This window comes from Microcaecilia unicolor, chromosome 5 (genome assembly GCF_901765095.1).
Source record: "Microcaecilia unicolor chromosome 5, aMicUni1.1, whole genome shotgun sequence".
Classification (NCBI taxonomy): Eukaryota; Metazoa; Chordata; class Amphibia; order Gymnophiona; family Siphonopidae; genus Microcaecilia; species Microcaecilia unicolor.
In genome coordinates, this window is record NC_044035.1 from 205,619,420 (window position 1) to 205,637,470 (window position 18,051).

General features: G+C 45.0%; 1 protein-coding gene across 4 annotated transcripts in view; it reads left to right on the plus strand.

Moving 5' to 3' along the window:
* The window catches only part of NUP93 (nucleoporin 93), a 1,074,191-nt gene that overhangs the window by 740,490 nt on the left and 315,650 nt on the right, over positions 1–18,051 (plus strand). For all 4 annotated transcript variants that reach the window (XM_030203719.1, XM_030203720.1, XM_030203721.1 and 1 more), the window contains 3 exons: positions 3,562–3,688; positions 4,102–4,174; positions 5,560–5,604. In XM_030203719.1, the coding sequence (XP_030059579.1) occupies positions 3,562–3,688; positions 4,102–4,174; positions 5,560–5,604 (245 nt within the window). The remainder of the gene's footprint in view (positions 1–3,561; positions 3,689–4,101; positions 4,175–5,559; positions 5,605–18,051) is intronic.

The window sequence follows — 18,051 nt, forward strand, 5'->3', positions numbered from 1 at the left end:
AACAGTAACAAGCATCAGCATACATGTTCAAGTTAGGGCAAGTCAGGGATTATTTCAATAACGGATCAAAATCATAAGTCACAGGAGTAATACATAATTTCAATTCTGACAAAGGTTATTACGTAGTGGGTTTAGTAAAGGAGACCATATTTTGTTGTACTTAACAAGTGAGTTATGTTTTTCAGCCGCAGCATATTCATATTTAGCTAAAATACATACAGAGTTCCACCATGATAAATCAGTTACTTTGTCAAGATCTTTCCAACAAAAGAAAAGTGTTCTAAGGGCTTGATGTAACATTAAATCCAGTAATTGTGCTTGATATTTGTCTATTGATGATTGTAACATTAGTGATCCACAGATAACTATATTATATGATAAAACATCTTGAATATTCAAGGTGGAAGATAGAGGCATATTTTCAAAGCACTTAGCCTTCCAAAGTTCCATAGAAACCTATGGAACTTAGCCTCCCAAAGTGCTTTGAAAATATGCCTCATTGTGTCCCATACAGAATTCCAATATTCTTGAATATATGGGCAAGAATAGATGATATGTTTAAGATTTCCAACATCTTTTTCACAGGTCCAGCATTTATTCGCACTGTTTTTTGGTTTTATTGTGTTCAATTTGGCGAGTTTAGCAGGAGTCCATAGGGCTCTGTGTGCTAAGTAGAACATAGATTGTGAAATGGACGCTGATTTGGTGGTATGAGTAATTTTAAACCAAAATTTTTCCCAAGTTTTTTCATCTAGTTGGGCATTTGGATCGCATTCCCATGATTGCATGGTATAAGTAGGTTCTTTGAATTTAGCTAACTGTAGTATTTTGTACCATTTAGATGCGACTTTTTTGGAAGTCATAAAGGACTTGCAAAGTTGCCAACAAGAAGGGTAATCAGTAGTTAATTTTTTTATATCTACGGAGTTAGTTACACAGTGTTTGAGTTGAACCCATTTATAGTATTAAGAACTTTTAAGACCATATTTTATACTTATTTGGGCAAAAGGTAGCCAAGAATTATCTTTTATAACATCATTGAGAGTCCATATACCAGCTTTTTTCCAAGTATTCCAATTTATGCAACAATTGTTAATTTTGAATTTTGGATTGTTCCAAATTGGGATGTACATAGTATGTGAGTTTTAAACAAAACATTAGAAGAAACATTAGTCTTTTGAGACCAAGGGAAGAAATATGTGGGTGTGTCTGGTTGCTTTAGCATTTCAATCTGGAACCATGATGAGGTAGGTGTTGAGTTGTTCCTTATCAAACATAAATGCTGAGTTTTGCTTTAGGAGAAAAGATATGTGATAATCATAGAAACTAGGAAAATTGACACCACCTTTTAGTGGACAGGCCTTCAATTTTTTAACTGAAATTCTAGGTGTTTTATTATTTCATAAAAATTGTACTAATTTAGCTTCAACCTTCTTATATGTTGTTGGATTTAGTAACATAGGTAGCATGCTAAGAATGTAGTTAATTTTTGGCACTATCATCATTTTTATGGTTTATAGTCTACCCCACCAATTAAGCCTTAATGGTGACCATTTTTGAGTTAGTAATTCAGTAATTTTAATTATATTTTCAGAGTTATATTTAATAGTGTCCTCAATAGTGGGGCCAAATAAAACTCCCAAATACTTAATTTGATTATCATTCCATTGAAAATTATATTGTTGAATAATATGTTTCAGATGAACACAATTTATGGGCAAAAGTTCCGTTTTTGTGGTATTTAATTTATAACCGGATATTTTGGCATATTTAGATATTAAACACAGTATGTGAGGAATTGATGTAGGAGAGGTGAATAGTAGGACATCATCTGCATACGCAGCTAATTTAATGTTTTGTTGACCGATTTTAACGCCACTGATAAGGGGGTGTTGACGAATTGCTGTTAATAATGGTTCAAGGGCTAGATTAAATAATAATGGAGATAAGGGACAACCCTGTCTAGTGCCCCTTGCTGGTGTAAAAGGCTTAGAAATTACATCATTAATTTGAATAAATGTAGTTGGGAAAGTATACAGGACTTTAATTATATTGATTGATTGTGCAGATAAACCATACCATTGTAGTACTTTGAACAAATATGGTCATTCTACACGATCAAATGCTTTTTCAGCATCTAATCCTATTGCAACCAAAGGATCTGATGTTTCTTGACCATGCATTAGTATGTTAGAGAAGGTTCTTGTGTTATCTGAGGAGGATCTCCCATTCATAAAACCCGTTTGATCCGGATGTATGATTTTAGGTAGGAAAAGTTGTAATCTCTCGGCAACAATTTTGGCAAATATCTTGGCATCCAAGTTTATTAAAGATAATGGTCTATAGTTTTGCACAGAACTGGGATCTTTATCAGGTTTCAATAGCACAATAATATTGGCTTCAGTAAAAGTGCCTTTTATATTACCAGTTTCTATCATGTAATTGTAATAATCACATAAAATTGGGGATAATATAGACTTAAAGGCTGAATAGAATTCAATTGGTAAACCATCCGGTCCGGGAGCCTTTTTTGTCGCCATGTTTAGGATAGCTATATTAATCTCGTCTGTTGAGATTTTTTTTTAGAAAACATCATGTTGTCTTCTTCTGTTTGATGTTCTAGTTTTCCCAAAAAAATCATAGTTTAATGACTCAGTTTCAATGTCTGAAGTATATAAGTCTTTATAAAAAGATTGGAATCTATTTGCTATGTTTATGTTATTTGTTAGAAGAACATTATTCTCATCTTTGATTGAAGAGATGTAATTTTTTTCTTTGCGGGCTTTCAGATAATTAGCAGGTGTCCTGCTTTATTACCTTCATAGTAGTATGATGCATTGTTATTAAAAATACCTTTGCTAGCTTTAGTACCTAATATTGTATTATATTTGAGTTTGGATGCCTTAAGCTCTTCTAATATGGGTATATTGTTAGTATCACTTATATGTATTAGTTCTAAAGATTTTATTTTATTTTCTAATTCCAATATTTCATTATTTAATTCTTTATTTCTAGAGGCTGTAAATGTTATTATTTCCCCTCTTACAAACACCTTAAAAGCATCCCAAAAATTATTCCAAGTCGTGTGATTTGGCGAGTTGAAGTGAAAATATTCTTGCATTGCTTTTGATATATATTCTATGAAATTAGGATTAGTTAGGAGTGTGGAATTAAATCTCCAACGATGTCTATTTATTTTTAAAAAGTTAGCAATTTTAGATTTGAATGTGGGAGATTGACTTACAAATTTAGGACCTTGATTACAGTATTATCATTTACTTAATTTCTATTAAGACTAAAAGTATCACATTTTATCTGCCACAAAACTCATTTTATTCCTATGGGCCCTGCTGCAGATAACATGCACTAATCTTTAGTAAAAGGGTCCCCTAATTGTGTTTCACTTTATTTTCTCGATCAACCAGTGGTTATTTTTATATCTTAGTGGGACTCTCAGTCATTTTAATTGACTGAATACAATATATAAATTACAGTTTAATTTAACCACTACTGTTTCATTGTATCATGTAGAACAGACACATTTTATTCTTAATTTTATAGTGAGTCAGGAAGCTGAAGATCCTCCATATATGAGGCGCCTTAATTTTATCCGTCTTTTAACGCTTTACACTCGTAAATTTGAGTCAACTGACCCCAGAGAAGCGCTCCAGTATTTCTACTTTCTCAGGTAGGAATAGCTGTTTCAGTTCACACAATTTATTTTTGTAATTAGGTGGCAATAATTTTATTGTTCAGTCTGTTATGTCCTGGGGGAACTGATGCGGTATATGCACAAGAAGTATATTCCCAGATTGCCCATCCGAGAAATGATTACAAATACACAGTTTGTTTTTATAGGGCAGTTTTTAAAAGCCTTCTACCCAGGTAAATTGGCTGTCAAAAAATTGCCCTTCCCTTCTGTGGATAAAAATATAACAGTGTGTTTTTTACTTTCCTTTTGAGAACTGGTGCAAAGTCCATGGGTTAACGTAATCATAAATTTTGCAAGTACACATGATACACATGAAAATCCAGTTCTTATGAAAGACACTGCTTAAATCTAAATAAAGGTTATTAATTTTACTTGTTTTCTTACTGCAGAGATGAGAAAGATGGTCAAGGAGAGAACATGTTCTTGCGGTGTGTTAGTGAGCTGGTAATTGAAAGTAGAGAGGTACATCCATGTCTGTTTTCATAGACTTATTGAAGAATGCATGCTTTTGACACTGTCAATCACAGCATACTTCTCGATACCCTGTCCTCACTTGGATTCCAGGGCTCTGTCCTTTCCTGGTTCTCTTCCTACCTCTCCCTCCGCACCTTTAGTGTTCACTCTGGTGGATCCTCTTCTACTTCTATCCCTCTGCCTGTCGGCGTACCTCAGGGTTCTGTTCTTGGTCCCCTCCTCTTTTCTATCTACACTTCTTCCCTTGGTTCATTAATCTCATCCCATGGCTTTTCCTACCATCTCTATGCTGATGACTCCCAAATCTACCTTTCTACCCCTGATATCTCACCTTGCATCCAAACCAAAGTTTCAGCGTGCTTGTCTGACATTGCTGCCTGGATGTCTCAACGCCACCTGAAATTAAATATGACCAAAACCGAGCTTCTCATTTTCCCCCCGAAACCCACCTCCCCGCTCCCCCCGTTTTCTATTTCTGTTGATGGCTCTCTCATTCTCCCTGTCTCCTCAGCTCGAAACCTTGGGGTCATCTTTGACTCTTCTCTCTCCTTCTCTGCTCATATCCAGCAGACCGCCAAGACCTGTCGTTTCTTTCTTTACAACATCCGTAAAATCCGCCCCTTTCTTTCCGAGCACTCTACCAAAACCCTCATCCACACCCTTGTCACCTCTCGTCTAGACTACTGCAATCTGCTTCTTGCTGGCCTCCCACTTAGTCACCTCTCCCCTCTCCAGTCGGTTCAAAACTCTGCTGCCCGTCTCATCTTCCGCCAGGGTCGCTTTACTCATACTACCCCTCTCCTCAAGACCCTTCACTGGCTCCCTATCCGTTTTCGCATCCTGTTCAAACTTCTTCTACTAACCTATAAATGTATTCACTCTGCTGCTCCCCAGTATCTCTCCACACTCGTCCTTCCCTACACCCCTTCCCGTGCACTCCGCTCCATGGATAAATCCTTCTTATCTGTTCCCTTCTCCACTACTGCCAACTCCAGACTTCGCGCCTTCTGTCTCGCTGCACCCTACGCCTGGAATAAACTTCCTGAGCCCCTACGTCTTGCCCCATCCTCGGCCACCTTTAAGTCTAGACTGAAAGCCCACCTCTTTAACATTGCTTTTGACTCGTAACCACTTGTAACCACTCGCCTCCACCTACCCTCCTCTCTTCCTTCCCGTTCACATTAATTGATTGATTTGCTTACTTTATTTATTTTTTGTCTATTAGATTGTAAGCTCTTTGAGCAGGGACTGTCTTTCTTCTATGTTTGTGCAGCGCTGCGTATGCCTTGTAGCGCTATAGAAATGCTAAATAGTAGTAGTAGTAGTGTATTACAAAATAGAAGGCAAAAAAAATTGTGTGGTTTTTTTTTTAGTTTGATATGCTTCTGGGAAAACTGGAAAAAGATGGCAGCAGGAAGGTAAGATGACTACTGTTTAAAATTTTCCTGGTAGCATTATTTCTCCGAGGACAAGCAGGCTGCTTGTTCTCACGACTGGGTTGACTTCCACAGCAGCCCCCAGCAACCGGAAGAAAACTTTGCGGGCGGTCCCGCAGTTTTTTTCTATTCCGCGCTGGAGAGAGACGTGTTCCTGTCTCTCTCTTAGCCCCGGAAACCGGATTGTGGCCTAGCCGCGGTTTTTCTCTTTTCAAAGTACGCGTTCGCGTGTTATTTTTTTCCAAAAAAAAAAAAGAAGAGTTTTCCTCGTCGTTTTTAGCCGCGACGGCGCGTCAGTTTTTTCTCTTTCTGAGTACGCGTTCGCGTCTTATTTTCTTTAAAAAAAAACAGCGAAAGGGTTTTCCTCGTCGTTTTTAGCCGCGAGGGAGCGTCGTCGCGGCCGCGGTCATTTCTTCTTTTTCGGGTGTGCTTTTCACCGCCACCATCGACGATTTTGACTTCGCCGACACGATTTTTCTGTCGATATCCTCGAAGGTCCCGAGCGGATTCAAAATGTGTGGTCGGTGCGGCCGGCAGATCTCGCAGACCGATACTCACGCTTGGTGTCTCCAGTGCCTCGGCCCGGAGCATAATTCCAAGACGTGCACCTTGTGTCTCGGCTTAAGGAAGCGGACACAGGTGGCGAGGCAAGTTTTGCGGGACCGTATTTTTGGAACTTGCGCCGGCCCTTCAACGTCGACCTCTACGACATCGGTGTCGATGGCCGGGTCTTCGGTACCGATGTCGACGAAGTCGGCGCCGACTCTGGCACCGGCCCCAGGAGTACAGGTACCTTTGGCCTGTCGGTGACGGCGGGGGTGAGCGGCCGCGCGGGCAGTCTGCCCCGGCCACTCCCTCTGCCCAGGGCCATCGGGACCGAACCCTGTCGGATCCGATACCTCGAGACCGGGGGGGCTCCACCTCCTCCTCGTTTCTTCTGCCGAGCACCGATGACGGGCAGCGAAAGAAAGCAAAGAAGCACCGTCATCGGTCGCCCACGGCGCACGGGACTGCCAGCTCCAGTACTTCGAGGGACGACTCGACGTCCAGGAAGCGGCAGTGCCAGGAGGAGCGTTCCCCCTTGGTCGAAGAGGTGTCGCTGCGTCAGTCCACAGGTACCTCGGTACCGTCTCCTGGACCCGAGCAGCTTCCGGCACCGGCACCCACACTGGCCCCTCTGCCTTTCCCGACAGCAGGCCTTGACGAGTGCCTCCGAGCCATCCTTCCTGGGATCCTGGAAGGGCTGATGCGCCAGGCTCTGCTGGCACCGGGTTGTGCTTGTGCCAGTCGGGGGGAGGTTGAAAGTTTTTCACCAAAGGTGGCCTCTTATAACCTCCGACCAGTGGGTTCTCCAAATAGTGCGGTGCGGATACACCCTGAATTTGGTCTCCCCTCCACCAAATTGTCCACCGGGAGCCCAGTCCTTCAGCTCCCATCACAAGCAGGTACTTGCAGAGGAACTCTCCGCCCTTCTCAGCGCCAATGCGGTCGAGCCCGTGCCACCCTGGCAGGAAGGGCAGGGATTCTATTCCAGGTACTTTCTTGTGGAAAAGAAAACAGGGGGGATGCGCCCCATCCTAGACCTGAGAGGCCTGAACAAATATCTGGTCCGAGAAAAGTTCAGGATGCTTTCCTTGGGCACCCTTCTACCCATGATTCAGAAAGACGATTGGCTTTGTTCCCTGGATTTAAAGGACGCATACACTCACATCCCGATACTGCCAGTTCACAGACAGTATCTCCGATTCCGTCTGGGCACACGGCACTTTCAGTATTGTGTGCTGCCCTTTGGGCTCGCCTCTGCACCACGGGTGTTCACGAAGTGTCTCGTGGTGGTTGCGGCATATCTACGCAAGCTAGGGGTACACGTGTTCCCGTATCTCGACGATTGGCTGGTCAAGAGCACCTCAGAGGCAGGAGCTCTTCGGTCCATGCAGTGCACTATTCACCTTCTGGAGCTGCAGGGGTTTGTGATAAATTACCCAAAGTCCCATCTCCAGCCAGTCCGATCTCTGGAATTCATAGGAGCTCTGCTGAATTCTCAGACGGCTCAGGCCTTTCTTCCCGAAGCGAGGGCGCAGAATCTCCTGTCCCTCGCTTCCCAGACCAGAGCGTCTCAGCAAGTCACAGCTCGGCAGATGTTGAGACTCCTGGGCCATATGGCCTCTATGGTTCATGTGACTCCCATGGCTCGCCTTCACATGAGATCTGCTCAATGGACCCTAGCTTCTCAGTGGTGCCAAGCCACCAGGAATCTAGAAGATGTCATCCGCCTGTCAGTTGCCGCAATTCGCTGCACTGGTGGACGATTCGGACCAATTTGACCCTGGGATGTCCATTCCAAATTCCGCAGCCCACGAAGGTGCTGACGACGGATGCATCTCGCCTGGGGTGGGGAGCTCATGTCGATGGGCTCCACACCCAGGGAGTGTGGTCGCTCCAGGAACAAGATCTTCAGATCAACCTCCTGGAGCTCCGAGCGGTCTGGAACGCACTGAAGGCCTTCAGGGATCGGCTGTCCTACCAAATCATCCAAATTCAGACAATCAGGTTGTAATGTATTACATCAACAAGCAGGGGGGCACCGGATCTCGCCCCCTGTGTCAGGAAGCCGTCAGGATGTGGCGTTGGGCTTGCCAGTTTGGCATGCTTCTCCAAGCCACATACCTGGCAGGTGTAAACAAAAGTCTGGCCGACAGGCTGAGCAGAGTCATGCAACCGCACGAATGGTCGCTCCATTCCAGAGTGGTACGCAAGATCTTCCGAGAGTGGGGCACCCCCTCGGTGGACCTTTTTGCCTCTCAGACCCAACCACAAGCTGCCTCTGTTCTGTTCCAGACTACAGGCGCACGGCAGACTGGCGTCGGATGCCTTTCTCCTCCATTGGGGGAACGGCCTCCTGTATGCTTATCCTCCCATACCTTTTGTGGGGAAGACCTTGCTGAAGCTCAAGCAAGACCACGGCACCATGATTCTGATAGCGCCTTTTTGGCCCCGTCAGATCTGGTTTCCTTTACTTCTGGAGTTGTCCTCCGAAGAACCGTGGAGATTGGAGTGTTTTCCAACTCTCATTTCGCAGAATGACGGAGCGCTTCTGCACCCCAACCTTCAGTCTCTGGCTCTCATGGCCTGGATGTTGAGGGCGTAGATTTTGCTGAGGGTGTCTCCCGTGTCTTGCTTGCCTCTAGAAAGGATTCCACTAAAAAGAGTTACTTTTTCAAGTGGAGGAGGTTTGTCGTTTGTTGTGAGAGCAGGGCCATAGAACCTCGTTCTTGTCCTGCACAGAACCTGCTTGAATACCTTCTGCACTTATCAGTCTCAAGACCAACTCAGTAAGGAATCACCTTAGTGCGATTAGTGCTTACCATTATCGTGTAGAGGGTAAAGCCATCTCTGGAGAGCCTTTAGTCGTTCGATTCATGAGAGGCTTGCTTTTGTCATGGCCCCCTGTCAAGCCTCCTGCAGTGTCATTGGATCTCAACGTCGTCCTCACCCAGCTGATGAAGCCTCCTTTTGAGCCACTGAATTCTTGCCATCTGAAGTACTTGACCTGGAAGGTCATTTTCTTGGTGGCAGTTACTTCAGCTCGTAGTGTCAGTGAGCTTCAAGCCCTGGTAGCTCATGCTCCTTATACTAAATTTCATCATAACAGAGTAGTACTCCGCACTCACCCTAAGTTCTTGCCAAAGTTGTGTCGGAGTTCCATCTTAACCAGTCAATTGTCTTGCCAACATTCTTTCCCAGACCACATACCCGCCCTGCTGAACATCAGTTGCACACATTGGACTGCTAGCGAGCGTTGGCCTTCTATCTGGAGCGGGCACAGCCCCACAGACAGTCCGCCCAATTGTTTATTTCTTTTGACCCCAATAGGAAGGGGGTCGCTGTCGGGAAACGCACCATCTCCAATTGGCTAGCAGATTGCATTTCCTTCACTTACGCCCAGGCTGGGCTGGCTCTTGAGGGTCATGTCACGGCTCATAGTGTTAGAGCCATGGCAGTGTCAGTGGCCCACTTGAAGTCAGCCACTATTGAAGAGATTTGCAAGGCTGCGACGTGGTCTTCGGTCCACACATTCACATCACATTACTGCCTCCAGCAGGATACCCGACGCGACAGTCGGTTCGGGCAGTGGTGCTGCAGAATCTGTTTGTGGTTTGAATCCAACTCCACCCTCCAGGACCCAATTTATTCTGTTCAGGCTGCACTCTCAGTTAGTTATTCTTCGTAGTGTTTATTTTCTCAGAATCTGCCTTTGTTAATCAGGCAGCGGAAGCAGTGACCCGTCTCATCTCTCTGGGCAAAGTTACATATGCCCTCCAAATATCTAGCTTTCCCAACCTTGATTCTGCTCATGGCAGTTCGGTACAGATTCAGCCGTAGCTAAGTCTGTAATTAAAGAGGAACCCAGTTTTAATTAGTTAAAGAGATATAGTTTATTAGTATTAATTAGCACTGATACATTACCCAATAATGAGGCTACCAGCAATTCAGTCAATCATACAGTGGAACAGAATCACACGACACATCAGCTCTCGGTGGTGCTCTGTCTCTCTCCTCCATCAGCATCTGCCTCTGCCTCTCCATCTGCGTCTTACACCTCTCGGGGTGCTTCCTTTATACTGTCTCAACCCAGTGGATTCCAATGGGATCCAGCTTTGTCAGCAGAACTTGCTATCCCTTATCAGTTGATAAGGAACCGATAAGGGTGACTTCATTGGGTCCCAGGTTCTAACTATACACAAAAGGGGTGCAAAGCACAGCTGGCGAGATGACTTCATCGGTCACTCTGCTCTTCTCAGCTATTCTTAGCTCCCCCCTCCCTCTGAGTACTCTCTAACTACGTACATCTACCCCTTTATCTACATTCATTAGCCCAAAACATCTTACATGACTCTTCACCGATGCCAGTCCCAGGCATGTTTATAAGAGCAAAGGACCCCCTCCCGTGCCAGCTCCCTGAGAATTCAGTTCAGCTTGTGCTGCAGAAAAATGTATTTTGTATCAGAGATGACTTTGGATTTTTAAGAGAAGCCCAGCTCTTATTATGAGCCATTTGCTTGTAGAGGCCTAGCTCTTTAGCCTGAGCCATTGACCTGTATTTTACTGAGAGCAAGGGCGGCCATATATATACATTTCCCCTCTTGCCGGACCTCTAAAAAGGGCCGGCACACCTGACTATGGGTGTGGCCATCTTTTCCATAGGGCTCATAGAATCCTGTGTGGGGGGGGGGGGAAGATATATATCTAAAGTGGGAGGGACGCTCTGTCAAGACATGGGACTGAGGCCGTAGTGAAAGTCAAGCTTTCAGTACATAGATATATACTACGTAAAACTTCTATGCTGTATCCCTCTTAAGGTAAAACCACCCAAAAAAAACCTAACTATGTATTCAACAGCTACTTTTTTGGAACAGGTAAAACCTGGGAATATGAGAAGTCACATAAGCCTAGGTATCATACAAAGGAATCAATGAGGTTGAGTGTATGACTGCAACAACCTAAGATTATTACTACAACAGTAAGTCAGTCAGTAGTCATGTTCTGAGTGCTCAAGTATTGCTCAAATTGGAAATAACAAGGCAGCTATATTTCATTTAACATTACTAGGAGTGTTAATATCTGTTATATAAAAGAAATCTATTGACATTAATGACTATTGCAAATTCATGAGTCTTATAATGATGAATATTGCAAATGACTTAACCCTAATAGGCCAAAAATATATATGAAGGCCATGTTAACTACTAATGGTTTGAAAAGTACATAGAAGCATATGATCCTTCTGTTCCAGCAACAAGCTCAATATCAGTGGTAAAGCGTTCATACAGGACATAACCTGCAGGTTCTCTCTTGCTTATAGCAGTGGTAACTACACGTAGTACTAATTCTCTAAGTCATGGGATAATACAACATCCTACAACTATGAAAATAGCAATGCAAATAGCAATTGCAACTGAAACAAAAATATTTTTCCATTTTCCAAAAGTTTTATCCAGCCAACCTGTCCAAGAGGTGTCAATACCAGAGTTATGAGGCAGATGCACTCAGTGAGGGTGGTGCCATCATGGGCATGCAAGGAGTATGCCAGTGAAAGGGGTGGAGGGACAGGGGATTGGGAAGATGGGAGAGTCACACCACTGACCTTAGCAGCAGTAAGGTGTGGTGACTGGGCAGAAGCCACAGCTTGTCCAGCCAAGACAGCTTGATGGAGGCCAGTGGGGACATAGGGTGGGGCAAGAATAATAGGATCGGGAACAACAGGTTCCCTATCTGGAGTCTGAGGGACTTGAACAGGGTGGCAAGCCCTGGTAACAGCAAATCTCCAACGGCCAGATCTATGCGATCAAGCGGGCCATAGGATTATTCGGAATTGCACCGGCAGCGGGTGCTTGCCGTGGAATGATGAGAAGTCCCTGATAAAGGGACAAGTTAGAGGCTGCAGCATCGAGCAGTAGTGCAGGGAGAGGAGAACGGGAGGCAGGATTAGGGACAACAGGTATAACCATGCTGGTGATACCAGACCTACGTCGGGGTATGGGTACAGGTTCGGGGAGACTAGGGGGATGGGAACAGGCATAACAGCACCTGTGATAGCAGGTGGAGGGAGAGTGGGGATAGCAGCACCAGGGGCCCCGGTGGTGGCACCTGGAAATGTGGGTGGAGAGATGGCTGGCATGGCAGCACTTGGAAGTATAGCTTGGGGGGGAGCGGGGTAGCAACACCCAAAACTGGAGAGGGGATGTTAGGGACAGCAGCACCTGGAACAATAGGTGCAGGAATGGCAGAGGCAGCAACGCCTGGAGCCATAAGTTGGGGGATGGCAGGTGTAACAGTACCAGGGACAACAGGAACCACAGGCCCTGGATTAGCAAGGGTGACTACACCTGGAACAGTCGGGGTGACAGCACCTGAAACAACAGGGGGAAGGATGGCAGGGGTGGGAACACCTGAAACAACAGGTGGAGCAATGGCAGGGATGCCAGGAGTTGGAACAGCGGATGTAGGAATGGCAGAGGTGGCAACACCTGGAATAACAGGTGGAGGGCTAGGAGGGGCAACCACACCTGGCACAACAGGTGGAGGTATGGTAGGGTTGACGGTGGCTGGAACAACAGGTCCTAGACCGGGGAAGGACAGGAGCCGGGACAGGCGACAGATCTACCGTACCGGAGATGTGGACCATGGTGGGCTGGTTTAATGTGACGGGCTGGGAAGGAAGGAGTGGAGCAGGTGTGGGATTCAGGATATGGGGGGGTATGGGCGTGTAGCCAATGGCTACGCCGCAGGTTAAAAGTTTCTCAGAAAAGCCTGGCTCATATGGGGGCGGAGTCCCCTCATATGAAGGGAGAGCTGTGGGTGCAGTGGCATCCACAGGTGGATATGCTGGGGTTTGGGCAGTGAGCAGAGGGCTGGGCTTGCCTTCTTGTTCCCCAATAAGGATAAATTTATTTATGGCATTGAGATATTTATCGCTGGACTTCCCTGTTTTACGGGAGTCATTATAGGCAATTAAGGCACGCAATTTAGTAGGTTCAAAGGAACCAGTGGCAGGCCAATCAAGGGTCTTATCATTGGCATTCCACACTTTAAACCATTTCTCACAAATGCGGGTAAGAGTTTTCTTTTTGTTGAGAAAGAACTTCAGGACTGTGTCTAAGGGCGAGGACATGGCAGAAAGGTGTGAGGCCCAAAGGGTACCACAAATTATGTGATGCAACTATGTGTAGGGCTATATGAGTGTTGCAACAGTACAAATAGTACAACAGAACTGGCACTATGTCTAAATGTGTTTCAGCAATCAATCACAATACAAATGGAAGTAAATGGTATACTTACCTGTCTTCAGAACTTTCAGTTCTCCAAGGAGACTTCACAAAAGAGGGCTATTCCGATACCCTACATTCACCCAAGGAGGCCTGTGAATACGTTCAAGTAAGAAGAAAGGGTTGCCTAGGGCAATTCCATAAAGGTACAATTTTAGCTGAACTGAACAAAAATAAAAAAGAAAATTGCAATGTGCACTCAAACAAAAAATTCTCAATATGTGTTTGTAATAGTCAAGGTACTTAGCAAAACCCCGCGGTCTAAACCTGGCCCATCAATTAGTGCGTCCACCTATTGAGAGTACACTCAGGATCCATCACAAGACACTTAAGACAGGGTGGCTAAAGGTTACCTGCATTACAAAAAAGCCGCGGTTCACCTTGAACCGGAAGAAAAAAAACCCTCAACCTTGGTCAGGAGATCGGACAAAAAACCCTCAGTTACTCTGAACTGGACCCTCAGTTTGACTGGACTGGACCCTCAGCCGCTCTGGACTGGAAAAACTCTCGGTCACCCTAGACCGGAAAAAAGAACCCTCAGTTCCACACCTAGAACCGGAATAACCCTCAGTCAATTTAGACTGGAATACAAAAATATCCCTCAGTATTAAACTAGAACTCTTGGTCACCTTGACCAATATAAAACCTCTCGGCCAACTGTAGACCGGTGAACATCAAAAAACCTATTAAAAAAAAAAAACCGTAATGGTCAGCTAAAATTATAGTACCTGAATGAGGGCAACCCCCCAAAAAACTAATTCACCAAGGGACATAGGGTCCAAACAGCTCTCTGTAATAAAGAGAGACCTCAAGAGAAACCCACAGCTCTGTAAGAAGACAGTAAAAAGTGTGTTTGAAATCAGCTTGTCTATCCTGCTTCAGTGAGTGTCTTTAGACAGCACAAGCAGGGCTGAATCGGTAAACGATGTATGGTTGGCCACTGGCCCAGAAACAAGACAAAGAAAATGTACTGTGCAATGGCCAGTCTCAAAAAACTTGTCCTGCACAAGGCCTAAAACCCTCAAAAGTACCTTGGTAGAGGTTAGAAGGTGCTTCTCACTCCCTTTATTAGTACTGGGGAAAGCGCAGCAACCCACACAGACTATAATAAGTCCGGAACCTCTACAAAGGGTGGGACAGTGTCCAGTAATTGGCAGTGGCTACTGCGTGACCCAGCTTAAAGTGGTAATTAGGGACCGCAGCCAGGGGAAGGCTGTTTGTGTATCAGAAAGTGCTGCTGAAGGAGGCAGACTGAAAATCTAGAGATAGGGAATCATAAATCTCATCGGCGTTAAGGGAAGGACCCTTGCATAAGTCCACCGTCGAGAATATGTTGAAAAAAAAAGTTGTACCAGTTCCGAGAGATGAAACTGGAGTTTAAAGGTGTGAAAAAGATAAGAGAGGGAGTTAGTTAGATGGATTTAGGAGCAATACAGTTGACAGAGGATAGACAGCGAGAGGTTAAAAAGAATACCTTTGTAAATGACTGTTTTAACTTAAACCACCTCAGCATAGAACAGGGACAAAAAACGAACGGAAAAGGGGGAAAAAAAAATCACTTTCTGAGCTTTTAAAAGTGACCTGTAGAGCCTCCTGTGCCGAAGCAGTGCTGGACTGATAAGGCAGCTAAAGTGGGCAAGCTTCCCAGATTCTCATGTCCTTGAGATAGTGAACTACAGCACTTGTTAGGGAAAACTTTTGAAAGCTACAGAAAGAAATGGCAGTTTCGAGAGCCTGGATAAGGATATTAAAAAATGTGAGAAAAAGGGTTTAGAACTTACAGCTCTTCGGGCAATTTTAAATAAATTTACAAAGGCAGATTCAAAGCCCAAGAGGGAGTAACCATCCTCTGGCTACCAATATGTTTATTTTCTAAGAAAATAAACAGTAGGTCAATTTCTGTTATGCCCTCGCCGTTGCGAGGTTCAATTGACCTGGGTTCTTGTTTTGAGTGAGCCTGAGAGCTAGGGATACCCCAGTCGTGAGAACAAGCAGCCTGCTTGTCCTCGGAGAAAGCGAATGATACATACCTGTAGCAGGTGTTCTCTGAGGACAGCAGGCTGATTGTTCTCACCTACCCTCCCTCCTCCCCTTTGGAGTTGTGTTTTACTCATTCCTTTGCTTGTCATTCAACTGAACGGGAACGGTCGCGCACAGGCGGGAAGACGGCCGCGCATGCGCGCGGTGGGCGTGCCCTGCGTGCGGGACCGCCCGCGAAGTTTTCTTCCGGTTGCTGGGGGCTACCGTGGACGTCAACCCAGTCGTGAGAACAATCAGCCTGCTGTCCTCGGAGAACACCTGCTACAGGTATGTATCATTCGCTATGTCTGCCACAGAAATGAGATTTGCCATTGCTACTTATATTTAGTAAAGTGCACCATCGTATTCATGTGCTTTATTTGCTGCAAGTCCCACTTTAATTAATGTAACCTATTTACTGTTAACACAGCACGTGCTAATGCACCAGCAGATGCTTTCATTATCAGGGTTCCTCCTAGCTCTCCCCAGCCCTTCTCTGCCTTTTCTGACACCCAGAGCCATGTGAATTTGGCTTCAGAAAACATTGATAACTGAGACATTACCATTCCCTTTTCTTTCTGATGAATGGGATAGTTTCAGCAGGGTTCGGAGAGGTGCTGTGTTCCAGTCATTCTGCCACCCTCATCTCATCTACTAAATCCTGGCAGTTCCAAAGTAATTACTGAATTTGGTAGTTTTGGCTCACAAATCGTGGGAAACTAGAGGCCCTGCTTGTAGGGGGCCTGTACAGCAAAGTGTGTTCCCATTTTGTGATTGTGAGGAATATGTAGTCTGGGTAACTTCCAAAAGTCAATTTTATTTATTTGGTTTTATTTACTGCCTTTTGGAAGAAATTCACCATAGCCAAGTACAACTTGGACATGGGCAATAAACAATTGCCAAACACAAAGAGCAGTGCTAACAAAAACTAGGATATGCAACAATTTATTAGAATAAAAAAACCATCGGGGGTCACGTGATGCAGCGCTGCTGAACGGACGTCCCGGGCACTGGCTCCGAGCCTGACTCCCTATAAATCGTAAAATTAACCCGCAAAAAAACTCCAAAACCACCCACCTGATCGGAGGTATTATACAAACACTTGCGCTTCCACTCGATCCAGGAGCGAAGTTGATTGAAGCAGTGAATGACTGGTATGCCCGCGAAAAGCCGGTATAGTAAAAAGAATCGAGTGCAGGACCTGCGACCTAAAATGGCGCCGGCAAAAGAGTCCGCAGGGGTGGCAAATCAGCCGGTGGTGGGCATGCAGGAACTGATAACCCAGGTCACGGCGATCTTGGAGGAAAAGCTTTCCAAATTTCAGACGTCTGTGGAACAGATTCGGGAGGCGGTAGAGCGGCAAAGCGCCAGGATACAGCAAGCGGAGGAAAGGATATCGAGGCAAGAAGACAGGTCAGAGGCCGCAGACGCTAGAATACAAGAGCTTGAACAAAAATGCTCGCGCCTGCTACAGCAAGTAAATGATCAAGAAAATAGAAGCAGGAGAAATAATGTGAGAATTCTTGGGGTACCAGAGTCTGTGAAAGATAAAGATTTGTGGAAGCTGGTGGAAAGCTGGCTCCCTGAGCAATTGGGGATACAAGCATCGGACCTACCCCTGAAGATCGAGCGAGCTCACAGAATCGGGCCAGTGAGAGAGGGAGAATCGCGTCCACGGCCAGTAATTATTAAGATTCTTAATTACGCAGATAAAGAAAATTTGATGCAAGCTTATAGAAGGAAGAAAGTGGTGGAATATGAGGGGAAGAAGTTACATCTTTTTCAAGATTACTCCGCTGTGGTTTCAGAGCAGCGCCGGAAAATGGGGCAGCAGTGCAAGAGACTGTTTGATAAGGGAGTTAAATTTGCGCTGCTGTTCCCAGCTAAAGTGAGGGTCCTGCAGGATAATAAAGTACTGTTTTTCACTGACCCCAAGGAACTGGGCTCTTTTGTGGACAGGCTGCAGGCGTGAGATTGGAGCCAAGGTTATACCAGTTGAAGCGGGACTCTTTGCTTGCGTTTGTTTATCAAGATTATATCAAGAACTGAGAAGCTTAGAGTGTAATACGGAAATTAACCTGGCAAACAACTCCCCATGGAAAGTAACGACTGGGGTTGCAGAGCATCATTGTTAAGAAGACCGATGGGAATAAATATCTCATTGTGGGAACAACAAGCACTGATGCTGGCAGCCAGACAGCATTCTACACATTTAAATTGAAATAGAGAAAATCTCTCTGCAAATAACAATTTATCAATGGACAATTGCACAGCAGGAAATACAGACAGCTACTTATGATTCTGTTGGTGGAGGTTGGACACCATTATGAGAGGATGAACTCTCCTCGTCTGGAGCTAAAGTCAGTCACTGAAGAAGTCAGGGGGGATTAACGCCAAGCTCGCAAGACAAGAGTCGCAACCCTCTGATCTCCTCCATTGCGATGTTTGAACTAAGTAGAAAGTGGCAGTTTACCAGTGGCCTTGTCGGGACTAAGAGGATAGCTTTTAGCCTTTGGAACCTGGCAGAAGAATGGAGGTAGGATCCTGTTTCCCTGATTTGTAAGAGACATGGTGAAAACCTATA